This window comes from Zophobas morio, unplaced genomic scaffold (assembly GCF_036711695.1).
Source record: "Zophobas morio isolate AGI-343-1 ecotype UQ-CSIRO unplaced genomic scaffold, CSIRO_AGI_Zmor_V1 ptg000012l, whole genome shotgun sequence".
NCBI classification, from domain to species: Eukaryota; Metazoa; Arthropoda; class Insecta; order Coleoptera; family Tenebrionidae; genus Zophobas; species Zophobas morio.
The window spans coordinates 588,405-615,854 of NW_026972117.1; the positions used below are offsets into that span (position 1 = coordinate 588,405).

Here is a 27,450-nt window from a genome sequence, read left to right on the forward strand (position 1 = left end):
CTCGACCACCAATAGGAAAGCGTATAGGAATCACATGACGATAATTGTGACAAACGCTGCAACCAACTATACACGTTTTGGTTAGATTTATTTTGATAAAACGTAAAAAAAAGATTTATAACGTGTAGCCGAACGACTTCAGCCATTTTAGTCCTTTCTCCGTATTCTCCAAGGGCTTATACTCCAACCCAATCCAATCGTTGTACCCCAAAGCCTTCAACGTTTCTAATACATATACATAGTTCACTTCACCCGGAGTGTCTGGCTCATTTCGATTAGGCACTTGTGCTATCTGTACGTGCCCTATGTACCCGCTCAGGTCCTTGATACTGTTGGTAATATTCCCTCTGATGTGTTGCAAATGGAAAACGTCCAGCATGATTCGTAAATTCGGACTATTCAACTTCTTCACCACCGACAGTGCTAAAATATGATACATTGTTACCCTCTCCATAAACAAAGGCAGACGTACCTTTATCGTAACAGTTCAGGTAATAGTTTGGCACCGCGTAGTTATTAATCGGTTCAATGACCCCCAACAAACCCTCCTTCTCCAACAATTTAGCCGCATACTTGAGGTTTTCTTCGTACGTCAAATGATGGGCATCCTTAACTTCCAGTACTTTGCCTGCCATGATGTGGATTTTTGAAGCTCCAAGGACTTTTGCATAGTTGATGGTCTTGTTGATGCTATCTCTGAAGTCTTGTTCTTTTCCTGGCACGGCTGCGAAGCCCAGTTCGCCCTTGGTCACGTCGCCGGTGTAAGTGTTGATGAGAATTTGTTGCACTCCTGCAGAGTCCTTGGCATCAGATACTTGCTTTTCGGTGAAGGTAAAGGGGAATCCCGTTTCCACTGCCTTGAAGCCTGCTTCTTTCGCCAGTTTGTATCTGTCCAGGAACGGCTGTTCGGTGAACATGAAGGACAGATTTGCGCAGAATTTTGCCATTTCGTTATTGTTGGTCGTGGAGGTTACGAAGACACCACTTGAATTCAAGTGTAAGAGCTAAAATAAATTATCGGAATGTTTGACTGTTGATAACAGTTGCGGTTACATAATGATATCAGTTATTTTGTAAATAACTGAAGCGAGAGCCTATAACCTGTAACACACAGCTGTAACCCGTTAGAAAGGGAAGACCACGTGACTCGGATGGTCATGCTAAGTTCTGTGGTCATGCTGCAACGCATAATGGGCATAATGGGTGCACGATCGAAGCAAATTATTATTGTATTATATCATCCAAATTACACATCCTTGCAAAGTTTTAATTCGATACGATAATCAGAAGCAGGTCAAATCGACTTCTTAGATTTGTTTACATAGTTTTTTAGTTACAAGTAAAGCTATTTTTTTTAATAAAATAGTGCACAGACATTTTTGGCTATAAGTTGACCTAAACCCTAAAGTATGTCTAGCGAATCGCATAAAGGTGACTTCCCAGACTCTTCACGATCAGCGGCGTTTTTTGCGTAAGACTGATCCTAGGCAAAGTAGCAAATCCGGGCCCCCCTCCTTATAAGGTATATGAAAAAAAAATCTGTTTTAGGACATTACTGTATGAAATATATATTTTACATGAATTATATTGTGCAGTACAATAATAACTTAAACAATAAATTAGGTTATAGCTGGTGTCGTCTAGCTTTCTTATGGGCAAATTCTGTTATTATGTCCTCAAAACTAAGGCTTTTTGTTACTTCTTTTTCAATGGATAATATTGTTAAGGCATTTAAGCGGTTTTGATCCATAGTACTGCGCAAATAATTTTTTATTCGCTTTAAAGTCGAGAATGATCTTTCTCCGCTTGCGTTGGTCGAAGGAAGTGTCAAATATATCCGCAATAAAATACAAACATTTGGAAAAGTTGATTCGAGAGAACATTCTTTTATAATCTTGTACATACTACTTGGATCTTTTGGGTTCTCCTGTTCAGAAATGAACTGTATAAAATGTACTAGCTCGTTCCCAAATGATTCGTCTAGATCATTTTTATATCTCTGCCGTAACTCATCTGCAGCATTATATATTTCATTTGTCTTCATCTTGGAGTAGTTGAAAAGAATACCAAAATAATCATTGAGTTCATGGTACCTTTTTGACCGTCTTTTGAGTTCAGCAATTAGGCAGTCACAAATTGGGTAAAATGTTTCTAAATGCCCGTTTGCACCAACGTTACTTAAAATTTAAGCAGCTCTTAAGCGCAGAAATGCGTTGCACCAACATTTAACAAATACTTACAACGCCCTAAGAAGTCCTTAATATAAGTAGCAGTTCATCGGCGACTTAAATTTGTTTAGCAATTCTTAAAAACCGAACAGAACCGAATGTGGCCGAGATCGGGAAATTTATTTTTCCCTTGACTGAATTGATGATAGTCAATACCAATTTCATCAAAAATTTTTTTTTGTTTTCTTATTCTTTTAAGTTCGCTGTCAAAATGTCTGAAATCAGTCAATTTTTGTGCTTCCTTCTCAATTTCTTCAAAACCAGATTTCCTGAATTTTTGAAGAAACTTACATAAGGACTGGAGTATAAGTCTACAGTAGTGTTCAAAGAAATTGATGATGATTGTAAAGATTTTGACGTTGCATTAAATCTTTCTAACAAAATGTTCCATGAGACAGTATGAAGGGCAGTTTCCCAATTATCAAGTTGAGATGCTATTGCATTAGCTTCAACACGTGTTAACGCTTTCGTCTCAGTGTCAGAACCAATATTTCTAAGAACAGCAATAATTTCTTTGTAGCCATTTTTTACAGCTGCAACAGCATCTGCCCTAGCAGACCATCGAGTGTCAGACAGACGCTTAACAGTTAATCGCTTTTTATTTTTAGCGAAAGTATCTTGGAGCATTTTCCATCTTTTGGTTGATGAAGACAGAAAGTTGTACAATTTTTGCAACAGGTCAAAATAACTTGCCGAATCCCTACAACAATCAACAGTTTCATTCAAAACCAAATTTAAAGAATGGCCCGCGCATGGAGTATACAAAGCTTCTTCCGCATGCTGTTTAATCCTAGCTTGCAGACCGTTGTAACAACCAGACATGTTTGATGCATTGTCGTAGCTTTGACCCCGGCAATATTTAATATCGATCTCCATCTCTTTTAATGCTTCCAATACAATTTCTTCGAGGTTTTTACTAGAGTGATCATCTAATGAAATGAAACCTATAAATCTTTCAATGGTCTGACCATCAACTTTTACAATGCGCAAAATGAGAGCAAGCTGATCCTCATGCGAAAAGTCAGGAGTAGAATCAACAATTAGCGCAAAATATTTTGATTCTTTTACCTCCTGCAAAATATATGATTTAACTTGCTTTCCCATCAGTTGTATAAATTCTTCGGCAATCGATGGGGATAAGTAACTTGCATTACCTTTTCCAGCATGTCCATATTGTTTCAAATGATTTGCCAAAAATGGATCAAATTCGCTGAGATACTCCAAACAATTGTAATAATTTCCACAATCTGAAGAATGACCTCGAAAGGCCAAGCCGTTAGTTGCAAGAAATCTTACCGTTGCCACAATTCGTTTCAAAATATCTCTCCAATATTGTCTTTCTGCATTCATTTGACTGGCAAGTTTTTCGTCAATACGGCCCTTTGTTTTAGAACGAAACAAAGCGCAACACATAGCATTTTTGTGGCCAGAAGAATTCTCATGTTCCGATAATCTTGCGTTTATATTTTTCCAGTCTTTAATTCAGGGGCGGCTCATGACTTGAAAAGTTGATGAGGCAAAGCACAATACGCTCCAAAATATAAATAAATCAAGATTACTTAAATATTTTCTACTTAGTCAAATAAACAAATTTGTAAACTCATTTAACTGTCCACCAAGAACCAACGTGAAGGTGTAAGGAACTCTTGTAAGGAAAGGATGGGAATGACAGGACAAAAGGAAAGGGAAACGTGGTCAGAAAAAACTAATATAACTTAAAAAAAAAAAAACAAAATTAAAATAAACTTTAAAGAAAACGTATCGAAAAAAATCAAATACAACATAAAATAAACCTATTTGATTTATAACAAAAAACAAAACGAAAAACATATAGAACATAAATACTCTGGATTTATTTTAATCTTTTTTATAGATCAATAATTAACGATTTACTCAAATAAGGAACCGGCCGTTTTAATTCCTTAACTACATACAATTTATCATCATACGTGAAAGTAGAAAAAACAGAACTGCTATTGTCATTTAACGTTAGTAGAGAAAAATTCCGATTTACTCGTAATCTTAAATAACGATTACCGAAATCAAATTATGACAAGCACAAAGCACTAACGCGACACACACAAACGTAGGCACTCTTAAGACAAAATTCTGTTACCGAAATTTTGAATCAATTTATACACACACAGATTTGTGGCAAAACAATCAACGGCCTAATTTTGAATACTTCTGCAAATGCAGACTGCATTGGAATCGCACGTTCTCCGCGCGCAAATATTGTTGTCCATCTCTTTTGCAAGCACGGAAATGAGGCTAGCCTCAATTTTGTCTTTTTTCAACTCATACCGCTTATGAGTGTATTGCAGGTTGCTTGCCTATTAACGATATGATTTCTATATCCGCTGTAGAGGCAAGCTCCGAGTTTGCCTCATTCGCGTCACAAAATACATGTTGTGTCGAGTGTTTCAGCGCGCTGTTTAATTAAGAGAACAACGAGTACCTACTGAGATAAAAATAAGAATATAATTTTCCATATTTATTTTTAAAATTTTAGAAAAAAGACACAAATTATTGGCCGAAATGTGTCGTTAAAAATAGTAAAAATCCTAATAAGGCGTAAAATTCATTGGTGAGGCACTGCCTCACCTGCCTCATAGGACAAACCGCCCCTGCTTTAATTCCATGGAGAGAAATGGCTGTTTTTGTTTTGGCGAATAATTTGCAAATATAGCAATAAACTGACCCTGTAGTTCCACTATAAATTAACCATTCTCGCTTTACTGTTTCACCATTCGCCATCACACGATAAAAATATGACTCTTTAAATGATCTTTTCCATGTTCCTGTGGGCCCAGTGCCATGTATTTCGGATGCAGAAATATCTCCGTACATCTGATTTGGTCTGTTTAAGAGAATATAACTGCGAAAATGATCCGAAATCACATCAGGCCATAATGCAGGATCTCGAGAATATTCTACATACATATGATGATGAGTTTGGTCCCGCCTCGTTTTTTTCTACTAGGTCTTCTGTGTTAGATGACGATAAGCTAGTAGTGCTAGGTTCCAGACTGTTGTCTGCAAGATGAACATCTAACGTAATGCTTTCTGAGATGCTATCCGATGTTTGAGCTGCAGAATAATAGAAAAATATGTTACTTAAATGATGACGGACTTAGCACTAAATGACACAATAAGCGATAATTAAATTAATAATAATTAATTCGTATGTAGGTACACCTACCGACTGCTTGTTGTTCACTTTCTTGCTTCATAGTTTCCTTTTTCAAAAAACTTGCAAGCGAATTTCTCTGCTTCTTGTTTTCTTCCTCTTGAAAGGCTTTTCTTTTTCTTTTTTGGGATCCTGACATAGGTTTTGAAGCCATTTTGAATCCAAAATGAATTAAAAAATAAACAAAACACACTAAACTAGAAGATACACAATCCAACTTTCGACAAGAAAAGCGAAATAACAAATGCCGTGTTTTACGGTACCTATATCGTTTGCAGGCTCTAGGGGCGCAATCGGATGGCCAAACACTTTAAGTGTAATAAAAATTAATGTTAGGATCGGAGCGTGGGAAGAGAACCCCGTGCATTTATTTTACAATGACATCTAGGCCATAGTCCGCACGTTATAAATCTTAATAAAACTTAGTTATTACGTGCAAGCCGAAATAGCGTTGCACACTTTAATAATTCGGAAATTTTCTTGAATTTTTAGTTTTTTCGCAATAACTGTTGCCGGGCCCCCCTGCCGCAACGGGCCCTAGACACCTGCCTAGTCTGCCTATGCGGTAAAGCGACCCTGTTCACGATCATCTTGGAGTATAGTCTTGGAGTTTTTAAAATAAATATAATAACCGCTAAAGCAAGAAAAACCACAACAATCCTTGAGATCTTTTATTAAACCAACTCCACACTTTTAGAAAATAGTTTTTGTTTTCCAAGTTAATAGGAAGTAAAAACCAAATTGTTACGTGCTACTCTTGGTGCTTGACAAAATTCAAGAACACCTGCAAAAAACCGATAAATTGCGTTGGCGCAAGTCGGTGGATACGGTTTTACCTGTTCCAAAGAAGCCTGTTCGAGCGTATATTCTTCGATACCGAGCGCTTTCTTGTTCCTTTCCATGACACCAAACATCTTAGACCACGCCATCGAGCCCTCAATTTCGTAGGACAACATCTCCTGGTACCGCTCCAGTAGCACCGCCTTCGGAAAATTCTGCTTAACAAAGTTATCCACAGCCGTGATTGTATCTTCATGGACCGGCTTCTTCGCTTTGATCTTCAGACTGCAACCCATAGCAAACTGACTCTTCAGCCGCTGAATCGAGCCGAGGCACTGAAAGCTTCCGTTGACCATAATAGCGACTCTCGTGCACAACGCTTCCGTTTCCTCTATGCTCTGCGTGGTCATAATGATGCATTTTCCTTCATTCCTGTGCTTGAGCAGAGTCGATCGAAGCCGTCTCTTCGCTACCGGGTCCACTCCGCTCGACAGCTCGTCTAAGTAGACCAGAGGAGGATCTCCGACCACAGCAAGAGCTGCACTGACCTTTCTTTTATTCCCACCGCTCAGCGTCTTTATTTTGTTGTCCACGTACTTCGAAAAGTCGAATGCTTCAGCAAGGTTCTCCACTAAGGGTTTGCAGTTCTTCCAGGTAACACCCCGTAGTAGCGCGAATATTCTTATGGTTTCTCTTGGAGTGAGATAGGCGGGGAGAGCGTCGAACTGCGGACAGTAGCCGATCTGCTTCTGCACGGTCTTCCTGCTCCTTCGAACGCTTAGCCCGTTGATGACGGCGTCACCGTAAGAGATGGACGTCTCGCCCGTTATCATCTTGAAGGTGGTGGTTTTGCCGGCACCGTTCTCGCCTATGAGACCGAAGCATTCGCCGCTTTTCACAGCCAGACAGAGACCTTTGACGCTTGGAAATTTTCCGTAGTACTTGGTGAGGTCGCGAAGGACTAGGCTGTGCGTGTTGTAAAGGGTGTTTTCGGGAGTGTTCTTGATTCGGTTGATTTCTTCTTGGACGTCGCCGTTCACGTCAGCTGGAGTTGCAGGAGGGTTTCGTTTTCCACGGATTCTGTTGATCGGGTAGGCGAGGAGGCTGTACTCGTGCATTATGAGAAGGATGAAACACAAAATCGAAATTATAAAAGAGCATATGATATTTGTCCCTATATTCTCTACTGTGGTTCCGTAGCAGTTGTCAGTATCTGAAATTGGATAATAATTTATCAAAAGATGAAAGTTAACATGTATTTCTTTTACAACAACACGTCTCGTCTTTCTCGCAAGAATTTTCGCCATATGACCTTGAACAAAATTGTTTATTCATATGCTGCTCGAATAAAGCAAACATTCCTAAGGTTAAAGAACCGAACGGTGTTAAGACCAGCATAGAATGTGCTGTTTGTCTGTTTTCTCTGTGTCGTAAGTTCAAAAACAACACTATTCCGGATCCTAAAATGCTTATTAAAAAATCAGTTTTAAGATAAGAAAAAATAGTACCGGTAATAAAGCCAAATACGAACAACAATATTAATCCATACGATGGTTTCTTCAACATAATGGAAAGTAAATAAATCAACATCAGAACGAAGCAGAAGAAAGCGATAAACAAAACAATCAAACAACCTAAAAATTGTATTCGAACGGCGAACACATTCTTAAATGACTACATACTTACCTAAATAACTTTTGAGGTAGTCAAACTCAAGAATAAGTATCAAGGCGACGATGACGCACAACATCAAGAAGAAGACAATTAGATCGCACAAGAAAGACGTGATCCAGAATACGAAAACGTTAACACCGGAGACCATCTGCAGATTTTTGCTACCAGAAGAACGTTCATTTATGTAGAACAGGATGAACAGGGATGCGACAAACGCTACTGCATATCCCAAACATAGTATAACTCCCACTGCCTTCTGCTCTTCAATACGTCCCTAAAACAACGCAAAAGCTACCTTAAACAATTTTTGCAAATGGATGCCACTAACTAGATCATCGTCGTCGTCTTTTATCATCGTCCGAGGAAGAGGATGATTGACGAAAGATATTGAGCTACGGTCAGAGCCAAGGAATTCGCGATACAACGCGTTTAGTACCAGACCGAGAGATAAAGGTAGCGCATGAATGGCATCAGAGTTGAACCAAGCCACAGAAGTTGTGCTGTTAAATGATGCTCCTATGATGTAGTGCATTTTTACGGTATCCCTGGAGAGTTCCGACTAAAAAAGAAGCCGAGTTTCAATGTAACAGCGATTTGCAACTGATACTTACTTGTCTGAGTATTTCGTTTTCGATCCTGTCGACTTCGATGACTTGGTGACTGTTCAGTACGCCTTTATATATACGATAAACGGGCAGAAAACGCTCTCCGGCTAGAAGCGTTATGGGACTAGGATATAAATCCAGGTTTGTTACATTAATCAGAGGCCAGTCTGATTCTTGATTGCGTGTGCTGCCACCGGTCTGCATGATTAGCAAAAAAACGATGCCTGGTAAAAAAATCTGGATGAGAGTTATGGGCCACCACCGCAGCGTGCTCAAAGATCTCTTCAAAAACATGGCGATTATTTGGTTGGCGATGAGAGGAAAACCGCTCAACAACTCAGCTAAAGTCGTAGCAATTAGAATTGGATTTTTATAAATGTACAAATATACAGTATGTCCCCGGATTGAGTTCACAAGAGGAAAAAAAATGTATTTTCTATTTTACAAAAAAAAAATGACATAGGAATAACATTTTTTGCTTAATTCAAAACGAATAAATCTGCAATTAAAACTTCAATATCCCTGGTCTATACTCTTAAAATTAATTTCTTCAATTTCTAAGTTCTTCGTTACTTTTAGTTTTTTGCGATTTTAAGGACACGGCCTGATAATATTAAAAATTTAATTGCAGATTTCTTCGTTTTGAATTAAGCAAAAAATGTTATTCCTATGTCAATTTTTTGCAAAATAGAAAATACTGTTTTTTTTTCATTTTGTGAACTCAATCCGGGGACATACTGTATACCTACTTTTTGCTCTGTCGTTAAGTTCTGTTTGCGTTTTACCATTACTTGAGGTCTTCTTATTTTCTGTGTTGATGATCACCCTGAAAACACACAGCGCGTAATGACAACCGGTCATTACACCGAACGATTTACCTACTTCATGAAAACGTCTTCCAACGACGCCACCGAGACGCCAAAACTTATTATTTCCAGTTTCCCCAGATTGTTTTCAAGTTCGCTCAGCATCGCCTCAAACTTCTGGGACTCGTTGCCTGGTAGGTGATAGGAAAGTTCCAAGGTGGCAGAGGAATGAAGTTGCGCGTTCGCTATGTGTTTCTTTACGAGTGCAGTGATTCGGTCAGGCTGGCAACGAGGCGAAACTTCCAGCACTAGGTAGTAGCCGGCGCCGTACTTTTGCTTGAGGAAGAAACTCGAGCCGCAACATCGGACTTCGCCGGTTGCCATGATGGCCACCCTGTCACCCAGCACGTCGGCTTCGTCCATGTAATGTGTGGTGAGTAAAATTGTGCGATCTGGACTCAAACATGACCAAAGCGATTCAGGTTTATTATTATTAATATTATTATTATTAGATACGTTTGCTAAAAGGTTAAGACCCAATTATAGAGCGACAATGTTGAAACTGAGCTAAAAATTACTGCAGCAAACAAGATATCAAGATCATTAAATACAAAAACCCGTTCCAAAACAAAAGAGTTCTAAATGTAGTTATCAAAGTTAACAGAGAGATTATGACTTACACACCAGTGATAGAATGCATCAATGTCATTTTGAAGAAGTAAACAGTCATCGAGGCCCGTTATTCGTCTAAACATTTTTAAATCGCAGGCGCATAAGTATATTCTGATAAAAGAGCATCTTCACAATGAGTGATAGAACAATAAGGTGAGTTGGAAATAACAAGGTCGAGATATCTACCATTGATATTCGGAATATTATTATACTATGCAAAATTTAACAAACTTGAAAATGTATTGAGGGATGATAATCTATTGTTACCAAGAGTCGTACAAAGAGAAGTAAAATTCATAATCCGAAATATTAATAAATTACATGTTAATCATCTACTGGAGAATTAGGAGGAATGTAAATGACAAAGATAAAGAAAGTGGAATAATCACAACAACACTCAATACCAAGAATATCAGCAAAGTTCAGTAAATCGAAACTTGATTATAAGTCAAGAGTGATTTAAAAGAAAAAATGTGATGAAGCCATCTTTTTTCTGGAAACAAATACAAGTTTCTCCGTTAGTAATTACCTCCTTTTATTTCTTGTAATAAATTCCAAACCTCCCTCCTCGATGACGGGTCCATGCCTTTGGTGGGTTCGTCCAGAATCACCACTTTCGTCCGTCCACAGAGCGCTGCAGCTACACTTACTTTCCTCTTCATCCCTCCCGACAATGTCCTTGGATAACTGTTTCTCTATAAACGTCCTTTAGTACCAGCACGAAACCAGTTTCACCTCTTACTTTTTCCTCCAGCTGCAGCGCCTTAACGTATTTGTCAACGTCGCTTACCGCCTCTTTGCCATCCAGTCCTTTGAGTTTAGAAAAAAACCGCAGATGCTCGGTAACGGTCAATTCGTCGAAGAGAACGTTGTGTTCGAGGCAAAGTCCCATCCCGTCTCGAACCTTCGTGATGTTTTTCCTTACGTCGTAGCCATTAACGTACACCGTTCCTCCGCTCGGAGGTAACATTCCCGTGATCGCGTTCAAGGTCGTAGTTTTGCCAGCGCCGTTGTGACCCACCAGAACAGTGAGTTGGCCTTGGTAGAGTTCCAAATTTAAGTTTTTGATGGCTTGGTGGCTTCCGAACGTTTTCGTCAGATTCACCAGCTGTATCCCCACCGGTCTGTTGCCGGCGACTTGTTCGAAGCTTTCCCGATTAGATGTGGCGGACTGCTCTACCTGTCTTCTTCCTTTAAAGAAGTAGTTTTTAAGAACTCCGTCTCTATTACAGCAAGGTGCTGCTGGATGTACTGACTGAGATAGGTAGGCTTGCTTGTCCAGGTGGAACGCAAACACAGAAAGTACCAAGGCTGCGGTACGCCATATTCACCAGGAAAGACTATTTCTATGTACAGAGCCAGGCACATGTACAGAATTGCATCTGCTAGCAACATCACCATTATGTCCCGAAGCGATACGTCTAGCGGAATTGGTTTAGTAGCAACGTTGTGCCAGTTGACTCCTACGATCTCAAATGAAAACGTTGGATTCGTTTATGGTTTATCATATCACCTTTTTGAATCCTTTCGTAGATAAAAATGATCTGCATTCCGAAACCTAGTGCCGAAGTAGGCAACAGACTCGTCAGTAGTACTATCGGTGCCGAAGCGCCTTTTTCCTCTGGTCTGTTCACCATGGAGTAGTATGCAAAGATAGCAATGAGCAAGATGAAGCATCCGATGAGGACGTTGGCGTTGGCTGTAACATTTCTTTAGTTTGCTGTTTGTACGTTTTTGTAGCGATTCACCTTTTGCGAACAGAGTGCTGATCAGAAACGCAAGACTGATTAAACTGAACGCGTAGAGAAAGAAGAACAAGAATAATATGCAACCGTTTGAGTAAACGAATATGGGAGGGTCGATGTAAGTGTACATGCATAGCAGGAGGACTATGTAGACGGTGTTGAATAACAAAGCTTGGAGGAACCAGCACAGCCACTGCAACCATCCGGGGAGACCCATTATTTTCATCGATTCCTGTAACACACGATGTAGGGATGAGGGTGTGAGACGCGAACAGAGAGACGTCGTACTTTTAATTGTTTCTCTTTTTCTGATGCGACCTTTTTAATTGTAACGAGGTGGTTATAGACGAAGAGACAGATTATGAGTGCAATAAAAGTCGGTTCGGATAGGTTTTCTTCGCCTAGAATCAGTTGTTACATTTGGACTGTTTTATACCTGTATTTAAATTACCAACCAAAAAATTCATCGTACAATATGGCTGGACGTGGAAAGGAAACAGAAACTATTGTGTTGTCCGTTGGAAAATTTTCAATATAATCAACGTCATGCGCCAAGAAGAACATTATATAGCTTTGTAATCTTAAAAACTTCCGCTCGTATGCTGAAAATTACAGTGAATAAACCACTTTTCTAGAAATATTTGTTTCCATTTACCATATTGTCCTGAGCTCCCCCACATATTACTTACATATGAGTACAGACGATCCGAATACCACTTGTCTGAAATGTCTATCTTGTGAGGTAGTCTGAAAAGTAATCAATCGAAGAAAATACTGCATAATTACATTCTTAGTAGGTACCTTATAGTAACTTCCACATCATCAGGGACATCCTTGCTCTCGTTGATTCCGCGCAAATTGTCGCTAAATTCTAAAGCAACATTCAAACCAGCTACGAATTGATTGTCTGTACTGATCTTTTCCGACAACTCTGCTTTCGTGTCAAATTCCAGAATCGTTAAATTTTTCCTGGTGCAACTTGACACCATCATTCGGTGCAATAAGGGGCTGGTTGGAGAGTAAGCGATTTGTTTAGAATCGCCTGAAGCGCATCCAGAACTTGTGAAAGAGCGCCAGTCCAATTCCTGCGGGTACCCATAGTAGGTCTCCTGCTCGGAAACACTATACTCTCTTCGGAGAAGATATATTAAAACTAGTACGGACAGAACGTAAATGATCTCGCCGATTAGAACCCAAGGATGTCGCTTCAGCACGAGCCAGTTTTTCCACATCAGCAGCGCAAATTTTCTTAGCAGCTTTGCCATAGTTCATAAATTTTTGCAAAACAGTTGTGATCTGACAGTGACATTGGCGGTAGTATTTTGTTTATTATGTCAGTAGCACAGGTCAGTAGTCACTAAATTGTTTATAAGTTATAGGTTTAAGTAGAGACCCTAGATATATTTTGGAAAGTATATCCAACCATAGAAACAACGACCCATTTCAACGTAATTTTCGGATACGTTTGTGTGGTTACTGAGAAGAAATGATCAAAATATTTTCATCCTCACGAAAATGTGAGAATCAGCCTGCCTGTAATTGTTGGACTTTGGACTGTATACATATTTAGCCGAGGGAAGTTCTGTCAAATTGACATTTGACCAACTTTTTAGAAATTTTGTTTAGACAGGAAAGCGTCAAAGTCAATCTAAAATACAGAAATCCGACAAAACTTGTTCTTACTATTTACCTGTTTCGCACAACGTTCAAAACACTGCATCATAAAGAATAATTTTGTTTCTACTATTAGAATTTTAGTAAAATAATAAAGAAAGGTACATAATAAAGGTCATAAGACAACGAAGGCTTTTTTTGCGACGAACTGGTTTCTTCGAAAGCTAATTTTACCGAATTGCACAAATTGGTATAACACTGGTAACACTTCTTGTTAGTGTGGTTGATGCACATTTTTGGCGGAGTGTACTTGTGGTTAGCGCAACTTCTGTATTCGCTGAACGTACCATCATCTGCAAGTAACTCATTTACCAACGTAGTAAGGGTGTAATTATTATATTTACATCTTTTACGAATACTTGCCATACATACTTGGGTATAGTTTTCGATTCTTTTACATTTTGTTGTATCGACGGGGTTTTCGCACACGCCGTTACAACTATAACACATGGTGGGTTCTTTTTCTTCTTCTTGAGCTAGGCAAAACATCGCAACCAAAACTATATAGCAGAGTTCCACCAATAATTTCATTGTAGAGGCACACAATTGTACTTGACCCTCTGCAGACGTTATATTTAGTAGAAATTTGCAAAGACCACTTTACAAAATGTCAATATGTGTTGACAAATTTTTAAATAAATAAGCTTTCTAGATATTGTACATGCTTTTTTTTCTCTCGTGATGTGTTTATCGCAACAACTAGACTACTTTACTTACACGCATTTAGTGAGCGATTCGTAAACTTTTAAGAGTACGGAACAATCAACAAATCTTTTTTATTTTACGGAACTCTAAGTTTAATGCTAAATAACTGCAGCCATTACAGTTTTTTGTAAAATTTTACAATTAACATTTAATTAAAACTAGTGAAAACGAGTGAATTTACTGAATATGAAAGCGAAATCAAAGAAGCTTGGAATCTGGGATGTTCGACTCTCATTCCGGTCAAATCGAGAGATCGCTACTAAAACACATTAAAGTTTTAACGACTGGTGAAAAAAAAATCTTTACGGTGACAAAAGTGAAGAATTTTCAAAACCATCGACCTCAATCTGTAATCAAGAAAACGTGATGGGTGAAAATTTCGACAATGTTAATGTTGGGCAGGCGCGGATCTAGGGGGGGGGGGGGGGCAATGGGTGCAATTGCCCCCCCTGATACAGGACCGAGGTACTTTATTTTGACCAAGTTCAAAATTTTGAAATCGCTTTTCATTTTGTAAATACAGTACAACCTCATGCATGTGTGTATGGAATATTTTGAAATTTTTAAAAATTGCTATATTTCAATGCACTGAATTAATTAACTAATTCTGGAAAAAAGGTAGAAGTTATCGAAGAAATGATGATCTACAAGAAAAAGTATTTAGTTAAATTTCGAAAATCGTCGAAAATGGGTCGAAATTTGCATGAGGAAAATTTCATTTTTGAAAAAGTTTCCTAAAAATTCTGAAAAAATTCAGGGATATATGTATGTCCCCACGTGCTGATTCCAAAAATACAGCATGTTAATGGTAATCGAGTAATATTTTCGGAAAATTTGGTGTGAAATTCGATTTTTTGGAAATTTTTAAAAATCGAACTATTTCAACTGGATGAATCTGAAAAAATGGTTTAAGTTATCGAAGAAATGAAGCCAGAAGTGACTTCTGAGGCCCAAAATCTACAAGAAAATGTATTTAGTTAAATTTCGAAAATCGTCGAGAATGGGTCGAAATTTGTATAATGGAGGTAATACATAATGGAAAATTTAATTTTTGAAAAATTCATCAAAAAATTCTGAAAAAATTCAGGGTATAGATCCCGGCGTGTTGATTTCAAAAAGATAGCGTGTTTATGGTCACGGAGTAATATTTTTTTAGAATGTATCTATTATCCATTGTTGCTTAAGAATTCTTTAATTTTGTTTAATAAAATTAAGGTTTATTTCTTGAAGTTTGTTTTCAACTGTGTATGAAGTTGTTATTCAATTCCCTTTTTTGATTTTTGGGAAAATCGCTGATCCGAACAAATCATTAATCCGAACACACCTTTTTCCCAATTAATTCGGATTATCGAGGTTCTACTGTACACTATACGTGTAACGAAAACAACCAAATGTCACCCATGTTATGTGAAAATGAGTATACTAGCTAAAATTTTATATTTTTTTTTTTAGAACGAATTTCTGGGAGATAGGTAAAATCGCACAAAAATTACCCCCCCCCCCCCCCTTAACGAAATCCTGTATCCGCGCCTGATGTTGGGACAAGTTCACTAATGTCGCACGAGTTTCCAGATAATGCTAATATCTTGTCTTTAGCGTCTGTTTTCCAAAATAAGCTTCCTTTGGCAATTGGCAGTGTTATAATTGTACCTTCAACATTTATCTCCAGAAATAAGTTATAAATACCTATTTGTTACTTAATTATTGTAATAATTGATTCATTTTGAATAAAATTACTTACTGTTCTAGAACACCAAAAATACTTACCGTCGAGTTGATCGTTAACAAGCAGTAAACACCACGTACTGTCTTAGACACAGGCATGGTAAACAATCAAATAGAGCTCAATCGCGCAAAAAAGTGTACCTAATGTTCTAAAGTGTCCCCAAAGGATGGTGAGAACGCTACCAAAATCCATAAACGAATGGATCCCGACGGCTAGAAAAAACAGGAAAAACAAAAACGTCAAAGAAACTGAAGTTGAAGGAAAGAACAGAAGCAAGAAGATGCCACGAGTGAAAAAGTAAAAAACGAAATTTGAAGACGAATTCGAATAGAGTAAAGAGAAAGACAAGACCGAAAAAATTCGAAAGTTTTAAGTTAGATTTTTAATATCCCCAATTTTATATCGTGATCACTCCCTGAGCGTAAGCTAAGCGAGTATCGTAATCGAGTTCATCGGACAATTGGCAACTTTCATATTTTCGTGATGTCTCTCCGCAAGAGTACAGAGAAAATGGTCTCCTGGTTCCGTATGCCTATCTGTTTGTTTGTCCGGATTTTTATTAGACAGATTATCTCCGAAACTACCACACCGATTGGTCTGAAATTTTTGGAGTTTTAACTCCTTTCTTGTCGTATTATAGAACACGTATACGCGCCGGAATAATTTTTATTGAACTAATGATAAAAACATTTAAACTGGTGTGGTGACCGAATTTAAATCAAAGTTTTCGCGCTGAAATTAATTGACAGCGGCGCGAAATCACATTTGAATAATTTGAATTTGAAACAAAAAAAATTTCAATCACGAAAAGGGAATCGTTAAACATAGGCAACGAAATAGACATGCCTGGTTAATGCATGATCTTTGAGTTAGATGGCAGCACGTAGCGCTAGGAAGATTTCGGTTAGAGGGTTGGTAGAGAAGCGGCATGGCGTAGGATCATTATGAATGTGTTTGTGTGAGTGTAACCACGTGAGAAGCGCTAGGTTTAAATTAGTTGGTTTGGTAGTTAATAAAATGGGAGGAAGCCTTTGTTTAACGACAATCAAACGTATTTTTCATAATGATACAGTTGTCCCCAACCCGCGCGGTTAATTCTTGCGCCCTTTTAATCGAAAATTGCAGACTTCCGGTCGGCGCGGCGCGAGAAACACGTGTTGTAAACTTATTCTATTAGCCAATAACACGTGACGTCACGCTGTGGCGGGAACTCAGCGTTTGACAAGCGCCGTGAAACTCCATAAGTGATAATGTTAACATTTTCGCATTTTATTTAAAAGTGTGGGTATTTATCTAGAAAATAAACACGTGAATAGCTTCTTTCATATCTTTTCTGTGTATCTGGGTGCTTTTTTTGGCGATTTGAGTTAAAAAAACCATAATAAAAATAAAAATACAGAACGCTGTCTTGGTCTGAATTCCTTGTCACCCAAAATACATCCGTGTGTTTTAAGCGGTAAATCGGAAATTAATATTTTCGTTTGAGGTTAATGTGACGGGTTTAAGTGAAGGTGTGTGATTTGTTTTTAAAGTATGGAGAATTTAAGTGATTATGCACGATGTCTTTCTGTCAAAGAGAAAAACAGATATGTACAAAAGTTAAACAATTTAAACGGCGTAGATCCTTATACAATGAGTGCAAGTGATTTTAATTTGTATTTAGACGATTTCTCTACCATAACAATGAATACCATTCTAAACTTTTTTATTTTTGGAATAAATAAAATAACCCACAATGAAATTCGTGCATTCAAAACTCTACAGGCATTTATTCAGTTTTCTCTTTTTTAAACGACTGTGTCTTTCAACATTACAAGTATTATGAGTGGATTTATTTTAATATCCTAAATTTTGTTATGGAACATAATCAGGATGGTCCACATCCGACAAATCTGCGGGTTTGCCTAAAAGAGCACCAATGTAGTAATTTATTAAAAACTGTAAATCTAATAGGTAGTTACTGTACCTAAAATAAAATGATCCGAACAAACATAGGAATACTTTACTTTGGCTTCGTTAAATCCACCCGTTTCAAGGCTTTTAACCAAAGCTTCCGCCTTTTTTCCCCATCCTGTATATATTTACCTTTATTGTTGCTAATTGCTGGGAAAGGAAAATAAAATTTGTCCGCATTTCTGGTGCTTTGATTCGCGCAACCCATAACAGCATAAAATTTAGGCATTTTCTCCTAAAATACAAAATATTATAATATTAAGATGCTAGTGTATTTAAAAAACATTGATGTACATTAACAAAGATTTATTAATTTGCAAAACAAATAATATAAGATGCAGCGAAGTTAACCTGTACATCACATTGGAAAACATTATTTTTTAAGCATATTCAACCGTTATGGTGCGTTTTACAGATATCTACACAATCTAGAAACTGTAACAAAATTACCAAACTATAAAAACACAGTTGACACACTCTCAAATTTAAATGAATTCCGAAAATATTAGCATTGACTCTTATGAGAAAACCGGCTAGTTGTCAAACGCTGCCATCTTGATGACCTCGAATGACGTCAGTGTATTTGGCTAATTGTCCGTAAATTCACCAATCAAGTTAGTTTTTCTTAATAGTCAGCTAGTGCAAACACAATTTAACAATCAGCATTATTTAAATACTTAAACCATTTGCTAGAAGATTTCATGAAATTCACTTAGTCAGGAAAAACACCTTATGTTTAATTACGAATAGATATCTGGATGCATATACGTAAGTGTTACATTATAACACTACTAATAAATCCTTCAGATTGCTAATAGTTCATTTACGGCAGTTAAACAAGTTCATTATACTGCGAACTGGCTGGAGGGGTTTAAAATGTTTTCTTCCCTTAGGGCCGGTTTATCAATGCGCAGTTAAGTTAAAGTAACTGGCAGTTAAAGCTTGTCTGTGAGTTAACCTGTTTATCATTACCCGCTAGCTCAAAACTGGTGGTCAAAGTGCCTGATAAATTAACTGACAGTTCAAACCACGGTGGTATAAGTAAGGTGTTTCAACTACATTCATAAATTTTCATAAAACGGGCGCTTAAAAACTGGTATCGTAGTAGGTTGTGGGAGCTTAAGATGACCGCCACCATGTGGTAGTTACTTGTACTATTTGCGCTATCGACTGACGTTTTACATGACATTTGACGTATATTTCCCCTCATCTTTCAAAAAGATGTCACAAAACCTAACCTATAAAGCTGACATTTATGACAACGGGCATTCAAGGACATTTTTACGCAAATTTCATTCACTATTGTGGACAGTTTCATCATAGTATCCAGTAGACGGCGCTAGGAACTTTAAGCTCCCGTGGCCTTAACAATATTTTGATGAGGACTTATGTTGTGGAACAAATTGACAGAGAAAAGATGAGAAAAACACTTATTATTAGCTGATTATTTTCCAGGTCTAATGTAGGTACCAAAAATTAAAAACCTATCTAATAATACCGCGAGATCGAAAAAGAAATTAATCGAAGTAGGCCATGCACAACAAACCGTTTGTCGTAATCACGGTGGTAGGGTAATTTAATTTTTTTTATTAAATGTCAAATTGACAGTTTAAATCTTATACTATTAAACGAGCAAAGTTTGTATATATCTATATATATATGTAATGGGTTTCTCGAAAACGGCTCTAACGATTTCGATGAAATTTACAGGTTGGGGTTTTTTTGGGTCAAGAAATCGATTGATCGTAGTTTTAACTTCTGAAAATTACAGCTTCATGCATTTTCAGCAATTTTCAGGCAGTGAATTATATTTGTTGCTAGGCAACATCAGATGACACTACACGAACACGAGATTGTTTTAGAAGAGAAATTTGGGTGACAGTCTGACAGTACGTTTAACGTACCTTTTTATCTTCAATTGTACGTACCGAAACATACTCCACTGTATAGAGGACGTTAAAATTCACCTTCTGAGGTGAGAAAATTTACGGAAAACTAAACAGTGAGCGGATAAAAGGTACACGAAAGTGCGTTGAATTGAGGTTATGTTGTCAAGCATTCATTTCAGAGGTTCCACGGTCGGAGTCAATATGTGACCGTTTTCCGGGATGGGACCGTGTTATTTAAGTTTTTGGGCTCAACGTTTCGCACACTTTCGTAAGTGGCATCTTCGGGAGCAGGGTTGAGATTGAGAAATTAGGAATAACGCAAAAGAGCACGGTAACTCAGTATGTTAACCACACCAGAGGCGAAACTCTTCTGGCAGTAAGAATGTGGTTGTGATGACCTTTTTCTAGAGTCGAGAGAGAGAACTAGGAAAAAAAAAACAACGACAGAGAGAACTTGGGTAACAAATGAGATTTTAATAAATGTCAAACAATAATGCCAGTTTTCTATTCTTTAATCTCTACATGTCACGAAAAAATTTGAATGGAATGATAAATCACAAGAAGAAACTCACCATATTTTGTACATTTTAGGTAGAATTTATTCAACAAAATTTTGTGGTGACGTCATAATTTTTTTTAGGGGGGACGACCAAATACATTTTGATAAAAAATTTACCATTCTTATGATAATTTTAAAACATCTTTAAGATTCCAAAGCAATGTAAAATACATTTACTCATTCATTAATTTTTTTGAGTCACCCTGTATATGCAAATCCAAAAGATATTAATGGAGTGATATATCACAAGTACATACAATGATGCTAATAACATTGATGTGGAGGTATGGATGGCGCGTTTGCATTCGACATTGACTCCAATCAAAGAGAGAGAGGGAAGACGCAAAATCAGCTGATCAGGGGCATATTTCATCGTTTGTGTGCTTACGCTACGTGTTGTGCTAGTGGTTTCAGTTGCTTTTTGATGATTTTTTGTGCTGTTTGGAACTTATTTTGTAACACTTGCAAACCATCGCGTTTATTAGAGGCAGCTGACGCATTTTTCTGTTGGGAACTTTTCCAGAAAACGGAGATGTCATTTCTGTTGAATAATGGTTTATTACGCCGTCCCATCTTACTACCCGGAATTCCTAAATTACCCCGCAATATCCATCCGTACCCAAGTTCCCAAAAATCCCCATAGACCGAGCACGTTTTCGGTTTGATGCACTCTATACAATGGGCCCCAGCAATAACGTGGAAACCCATCGTTTAGAAGTATAAATTTGAAACGTTCTTGATCGAAGCCATTAAGCACCAGATATGTCAGTCTTTGACGCGAAACTTATTCGTTGAGATAGATGGTTTTCCTTAATTGTAGGTTTGATAATTGTGAATAGTAATAGCAGAGAACATAGAGAAGCGTCATAAACTCAAATCCATAAGGTTGTAACCACTCCCTAGTGTACATTTTAAAAAATTATTCAGTGTAAATCCGTCTTTTAGTAACCTGGTGACCTGTCAATATAATGTCAGTTCATTCATGTATCATGATTACGTTTGACTTCATTGCAATTCTTGCACTCCTGCACAGGTTATTTCATAATTATCATTGTAACTTGTCGCAATATTGTAAAAATTGACAAACAATTTTCAATAAAAACAGGATAACCTGAGTATTCAACGATAAATAGAAACGTGTTTTATCTTTCATCTGTAGAAAGAAGAATGCCACCTGTTGTAATTTAGACTTGCAGTCGATACCTTTACGAATTACGATAAAATGAACCCAAAAATATTGTGGTCACGAATGAAATCAGATATTGGGCTGGTAAAAAAACAAGGTGAATTGATTTATTTATTGTTGCTGCTTCATAAAAATCACTTTACAGATGGGGAATAACTGAGATATTCAGAATTTGTTTAAATTATTGTACATGAGTATACGTGATAATTATATGTGTGGCTAACCATGATATGATATGACTCGAAGGACCAGCTCTCTCGACTGAAATGATCAATATATACTTCTTTATATTTCTTATCTTACAGATTCCAAGGGAAATTTAAAGAAGCCCCTGAAGCAGGTTTTTTCATTGTGCCTGCAATCACGAGGTGGTCTACCACTGAAAAGGTTCTCAGAATCACTTCGCTAATTTAACTAACAATAAAAATTCAACCAAAAACATCAAAGTACTTTTCCCAGGGAAGATGAAAACAACAGCGTTCACTTTCTGACTCTTCAAACGGTTCACACTTGGCGATAATTGAAGGCATTGACAAAATAGGTAGTTGATATGTTTATGTTGAAATTCACTTTGTAAAGTGATAGACTTTTATTAATGAATAAAATAAATATAAGCACAATTCTTTTTTACTGTTCAAAATGGTATTTTCTTCGTAGTCTTTATACCACACTACAAAAATTGGTTTCAGTTTATTAATATTCATCCGATGTTTATATCAGTTCCTTTTACATTGTTTTACGGACGAGCTGTATTTGTAATTTAGGCAACCAATATTCCACTTCGTTTCAAAAATCCCGCCTAATCAAAACGGTTGGGTAAGGACACGTTGTTCCAATATTTGACGAGCTGTCTCTGCTGTATGGTATACTGTGATCGAAGCGATAAATTAAATGTCATTACGTAGGTTTTAAATGCAAAAGTTTGCATTTATTCTTTGCATATAAGCTTATTAAATGCTCAAAAGTTTACAATTGCCTTAATTTTAAGAACTTATAACTCAGAATTACGATTTTGAACTTCTATTTTGACATAAATTTCGAGGTTATGTCTCCAAAATTTATCACTTTACTCAGAGCTATCGAGAAAAGATCGCTGCATGAAGACTTGATTTCGTGACAGAATCGAGAAATGTGACAGAAATGTAGCATCTCAACCAATCAGCAAACGAGATTTTATCGCGAACGGGTTTTTTTCGATCGAGAAACAAAATCGCACCCCTGAACGCAACACAGTAACTACATGACCCAAGTCATTGATTAAGTACATACATGTACACGTACGGTTTGGGACACGGAATTTCAAACGACAACCAATTTTCTGACATTTAAAAACATTGTAGTCTTATACCTTACTGTCATTATGATTGAGAGGTCGTTTGAAATTTCGTGTCCCAAACTGTACTTAATCAATGTCCATTTTTTTAAATGCAGCCCACGCAGCCCAGATCGAGCAACGGTTCCTCTCAGTCAGTCAGTCAGTCAGTCTGTCTGTCTGTCTATCGCACTCTCTGACAGATGACAGTACGCACATCATAGAGGTTTGAGGTTATAACGTAGGTACGAAATAATAAGACAAGGACTTCGACTGTAATTTCCTTTATTAACCATTAACTATTAAATATTCCGTAATGGATGTGCTGCGATGATATATTTGTGCGCTGCCTCGATGATGTTCGCTGTGTGTATGATGTTTTCATCGTCGGGGTATTTAGCGGGGTGGAACAGAAGGCGCATTTTCCGATACTGGAAAGCGATTTCACTTAATGAAGCGTCTTTCTCTAAATCAAAAATCGCGTAATACTCTTCGATATTGCTAAAAGTTTTAAAAACTTCCATACTCCCAGTGGTCAGCGCATCTATCGCCAATTGTTTAGCTTTGATCACTTTCTTGGTCGCCTTAACTATCGGCTTTACTATGGCTTCGCTGGTTCGCAAAACGTCTGTCCACACATCTACCACGTGGTCCCTGACCGTTCCGCAAATCTCGTTGACGACGTCATCGACGTTATTCTGGACCTCTTGGACGACATGCGACACCAGCATCTTGCCTAAATGTTTGGTAAAAGTCAGAATATAGCGACGCAAACCCTCGCTATTTCGCACCAGATCCAAGGCAGACTTTAAAAATGCCACGCCCTTTAGTCTCTTCAGCTCGGCCAACTTTCGTGGAACGTCCTTTAGGATCTCACGAATCTTGATGTTCTCTTTTATGAACTTCTCAATATCAGTTCGGATGTCTTCAATGGACGTATTTGTCAGTTTCTCTATAATATCTTTATTAGATCTAAGATGTTTGTCTAACATGTTGAACAGCTCTTCGATCAACATATCCAAAATTTCGTTTTCCAGTTCGTCTAGGATTTCTTCTATTCTGTTCTTTACAGCTTTCTTCGCTTTTTTCAAGGCGCCGCTCTTGACTTTCTTGAATGCTTTTCGCAACATATTCATCTTGCCTTCTGTCGAAAGGCGGCTCACTTTTCTCAGCGACTGCAACATTTTCTCTCCACCAAACTTATTCAGCTCTGGAAGGTTGTTCTCCTTCAACAATTTGTTTAATTTATTCAATTTTTGCATCTTTGAAAATTTTTGAAACTGAGCTACCTCCAATGTATTTTTCAAACTCGAATCGATCTTTTTTATGGTCGCTGCAGTCTTATCTCCGAGCAGTTTGGAAATTTTAGTTTTTTGCGCTAGCCGCATAAATTGTCTGCAAATTTTTATGGCCGCTCGTGCTACTTTCGCAACTTGTAATACGGAGCTCAGTCCAAACGTCAAGATACTCATACCGATAGTGAAGACTTTTTGTTTGATATAATCGACTGCTCCACCATCCGATCCTACTAATAATTCCATCACTATATCGATGATACCTTCAGAGATGAGAGTTCCAGCCACGCTAGCCATAAATGGAAATGATGGGGGGAAAGCTAGCCCCACGCACAAAGCGGCCACACCGCCTCCAATAAGGCCTAAAGATGCTTCTATAATTTTCTTGCGGAATTCGCGTACAGGTTTTATTGAATAAATGATGTTCAATCCAACATTTGCAAGGTCCCTCGTCTCAGCAACAGAAAGTATTTTGTCGTATGAACTCCCCTCCATAATCCGGCGTAGATTTTTGAGATCCGCAGGCGTTCTTGCTTCGATCACCTTGTTCCTCCCCACGTCATCGCACAACTGTTTGACATTTTCTAGCTGCACATTCAAACAACACGCCCTAGATCTAAGGTGTTTCAGGAAGTGGTTTTCTCCTTCTTCTGGGAGCAGAATGGTCGCCAAGTTAGAATCTTCCATTAGACCTTTCACGTATTCTACTTCATTTTCTATGTGACTTCTTGCTTTTTTTAGAGACGACTGTACGACCGATAGGTCTATAGACTTGATGTCGAAAAAGTTGATATGTAAATACTTTTTCAGTATCTCGTTCAGTCTCTCTAAAAATGAACTCCCAGTTTCGAAGAACGCTTCGAATTTCTTCAGATAGGCACCAGCGATGTTCATATCGCCGCTGATTTCTATGGCACGTTCCACGAATTTCTGTGCTTCTTCAAAATTGCCGTGTCCCAAGTAGTAATCCGCCACTCCGATGGCATAATAAGCATTGTGGCTGATCTCTCCATCGATAATAGTTTTCGCCTTCTGCTTAAACTCGTCAAATACTGCCGACGGATCTATTGTTATATTCTTCGCCGTAAAATGTTTTTTCTCGAGCCAAAATGCCCAAAGTTCTTTCAGATCTTTACGGACATATTCGTATTCTTCCGAAGCGGCAAACTGCGTCTCTTTTCTGTAGAAATCGGCGAACAAACCGTACAGAGTGTCCTTGAAATTGAGTTCCTTCACAAATTCGTTCCCAATTTTTTCTAGCCTTTTAAATTCAGCCGAATCCCTCAAAGCCTTAACCTCCTCAAAACTGACGTCTTCGCGAATCTCAGGAAGTAATTCATTAACTTCTCTTCTTCTGATAACGAGTTGGGCCGAGCCGTTGTTACCTTGACGCGAGGTGCGCCCGAACGCTTGCCCTTCGACTCTTAAATTACAAGGAAGAAATCCGACGATGACGTGCAGACCGCCGTTTCCTTCTACGACTTTGTCCGTTTTGAAATTTGTCCCCCTGCCTGCGATGTTTGTAGCTAAGATCACATCGCCGACTTTGACCTTTTCTGTCGTTTCGTCAGCGTGTTCTTCTCGGTAATAAAATCGAACTCTGAATTCGTCATCTTTCAACAGCTGTAGGTTCTGTTCGACAGCCATTAGATCTTCCTCTGACTCGCACACAACCAGTGCGGCTCTGCCCTGGTCGACGAACGAGAGGATTTCCACAGCGACCCTCTCAGCCCAGTCATCGTCTTCGACTACGGTACCAGGAAGCTCGCGGAACTGTTTGGCTCTAAATGTAGGAATTTTCGCGAAATCGATCTTGTATATTTTAGAGAGGAGATCTTGTTCAGCTTCAGAGCCCAGCGTACCCGTCATTCCATATATATTTACGTCCTTGTACATATTGACGTAGCCGAGGTTAGAGATGTAACTGCTGGTAAGCGTTTCGTACGTGAGCTCGATGTTGTGCTTGATTTGCACGAATTGATGCAGACCCTTACTCCAAATGGTCTTCGTCATCGTTACGCCTGTATTTTGATAGTCGATGGGGACTACTTTTTTCCCTCCGTTTTCGTCCGTTATCAGACGATATTGTATATGCTCATGACACTCGTACTTTGCATGTAATGCGTTCGTGAGCCACGTGTCCAGTTGGCTTGCTGCGTAGTCTCGCAGGTGCTTTGGCAGGAATGGGATGTTCGTCGGATCGGTTGCCGAGATAATTTTTTTGATGGCTTTATACTTGTTCACGGATCTCTTTTCTAGGCAGCTGTCGTATTGGATCTGGGCCTCTTCGATGGGGTTGTTCAATATTATCTCTTTGATCTCTTGCTTCGATTCCTTTGCGTACTCAGCATCGGCTCGCTGTAGAGCTGCCCATATATTTATGTATACGTACCGGAGGTACTCCATTCCTGGATATGGCGATGCGAGTTTGGCGATGTGACCGCCGTTATCTATTAACATCGAATCCACTTCATCCAGGATGACGACGTCAAAGTGACGGCCACGTCTGGTGTTGCTTTCGCCTAAGGAATCCTTGAGGTGGTCAAATTGAAAATTCGTAATTGTTCCATACAGGACATCGGCGGTGTAGCAAGAGGGGTTGATGGAACCGTCGCTGCCTTTGTTGTTAGTGGCAACTGAGATACCAAAAACCGAATAAAATCTCTTTGTCTCTGTAACACCTTCTGCTGCTAGTAGCGGGTTAGTTGTTAAAACATCTACCCGATGTCCTTGCAGACACTTTATTACAGCCAATAACGAAACTATAACCGTTTTACCCTCCCCTGTTTTGATCTGGCACAGGCGTCCCGCATTTTGTTGGTTATGCAGAAATACCAAGACGCTTAATATTTGGGGAGCTCGCAACTGGAATCCGCCGGTGACGAGATGAAAGGCTCGGTCCATGACCGCCACTGCTTCGATAATGTCGTCTTCCGTTGCTCCTAGGTTGCCTTTATGGTTCTTGGCCCAATCATTGATGTCGTAAATGGTAGCATTTTTCCAACTTTCGTACTTTTCGACGATAGCCATATATTTGTCGGTGAGGTCATTTTTGTCCGATTCCTCGGAATCTTCTCCGTCCTTTCCGATCACTATTTCAGCCATAAGTTCATGCAGGGGACTGCAATCGGTGCAACTGGATTGTTTCGGTTCTGGTAATTGTTTGGCTATCTCATCTATAGCATCCGATTTAATAATGTTTTCAGCTTCATCTTCTTTCGCTCGAATTCGAGATTCATAAAAAGATTTTAACTTCTCAAAATCTAATTGTAAGGCTTGACTGATAATCTTTAGAGCCTCAAAGAATTCTTTATCAATTTTAACGTTGTCCAAAATTTCAAATATTTCATTTAATTTGGTCATTTCCTTCGGAAAGTTCTTTTGGATTTCTAGTTTAAATTCGTTTTCGGAATCAATCGACATATTTTTGAATTGGTGCTTAAGGTTCGTA

The 27,450-nt window shown here is 38.4% G+C and overlaps 3 protein-coding genes across 3 annotated transcripts; all 3 read right to left on the reverse strand.

Annotated features, from left to right (window-relative positions):
* Positions 1–71: 71 nt before the first annotated feature.
* Positions 72–1,146, reverse strand: LOC135127509 (putative hydroxypyruvate isomerase). The gene is made up of 2 exons (XM_064053945.1): positions 473–1,146; positions 72–423 (listed from the first exon to the last, which is right to left on the reverse strand). Exons 1-2 carry the CDS (start codon positions 945–947, stop codon positions 116–118), a joined length of 783 nt encoding a protein of 260 aa, XP_063910015.1. The 5' UTR covers positions 948–1,146; the 3' UTR covers positions 72–115.
* Positions 1,067–5,572, reverse strand: LOC135127809 (zinc finger MYM-type protein 1-like). The gene is made up of 5 exons (XM_064054441.1): positions 5,431–5,572; positions 5,170–5,318; positions 4,833–5,078; positions 2,608–3,608; positions 1,067–1,178 (listed from the first exon to the last, which is right to left on the reverse strand). The coding sequence occupies exons 1-5, from the start codon at positions 5,570–5,572 to the stop codon at positions 1,067–1,069; spliced, it is 1,650 nt and encodes a 549-aa protein (XP_063910511.1).
* A 543-nt stretch (positions 5,573–6,115) lies between these two features.
* LOC135128258 (phospholipid-transporting ATPase ABCA3-like) lies at positions 6,116–12,982 on the reverse strand. The gene is made up of 18 exons (XM_064055160.1): positions 12,502–12,982; positions 12,356–12,447; positions 12,156–12,302; positions 11,989–12,101; positions 11,704–11,932; positions 11,469–11,654; positions 11,212–11,418; positions 10,698–11,146; positions 10,485–10,650; positions 9,360–9,735; positions 9,227–9,303; positions 8,484–8,818; positions 8,201–8,431; positions 7,885–8,146; positions 7,707–7,832; positions 7,467–7,658; positions 6,255–7,411; positions 6,116–6,202 (listed from the first exon to the last, which is right to left on the reverse strand). Exons 1-18 carry the CDS (start codon positions 12,963–12,965, stop codon positions 6,170–6,172), a joined length of 4,842 nt encoding a protein of 1,613 aa, XP_063911230.1. The 5' UTR covers positions 12,966–12,982; the 3' UTR covers positions 6,116–6,169.
* Between the last annotated feature and the right edge of the window lie 14,468 nt (positions 12,983–27,450).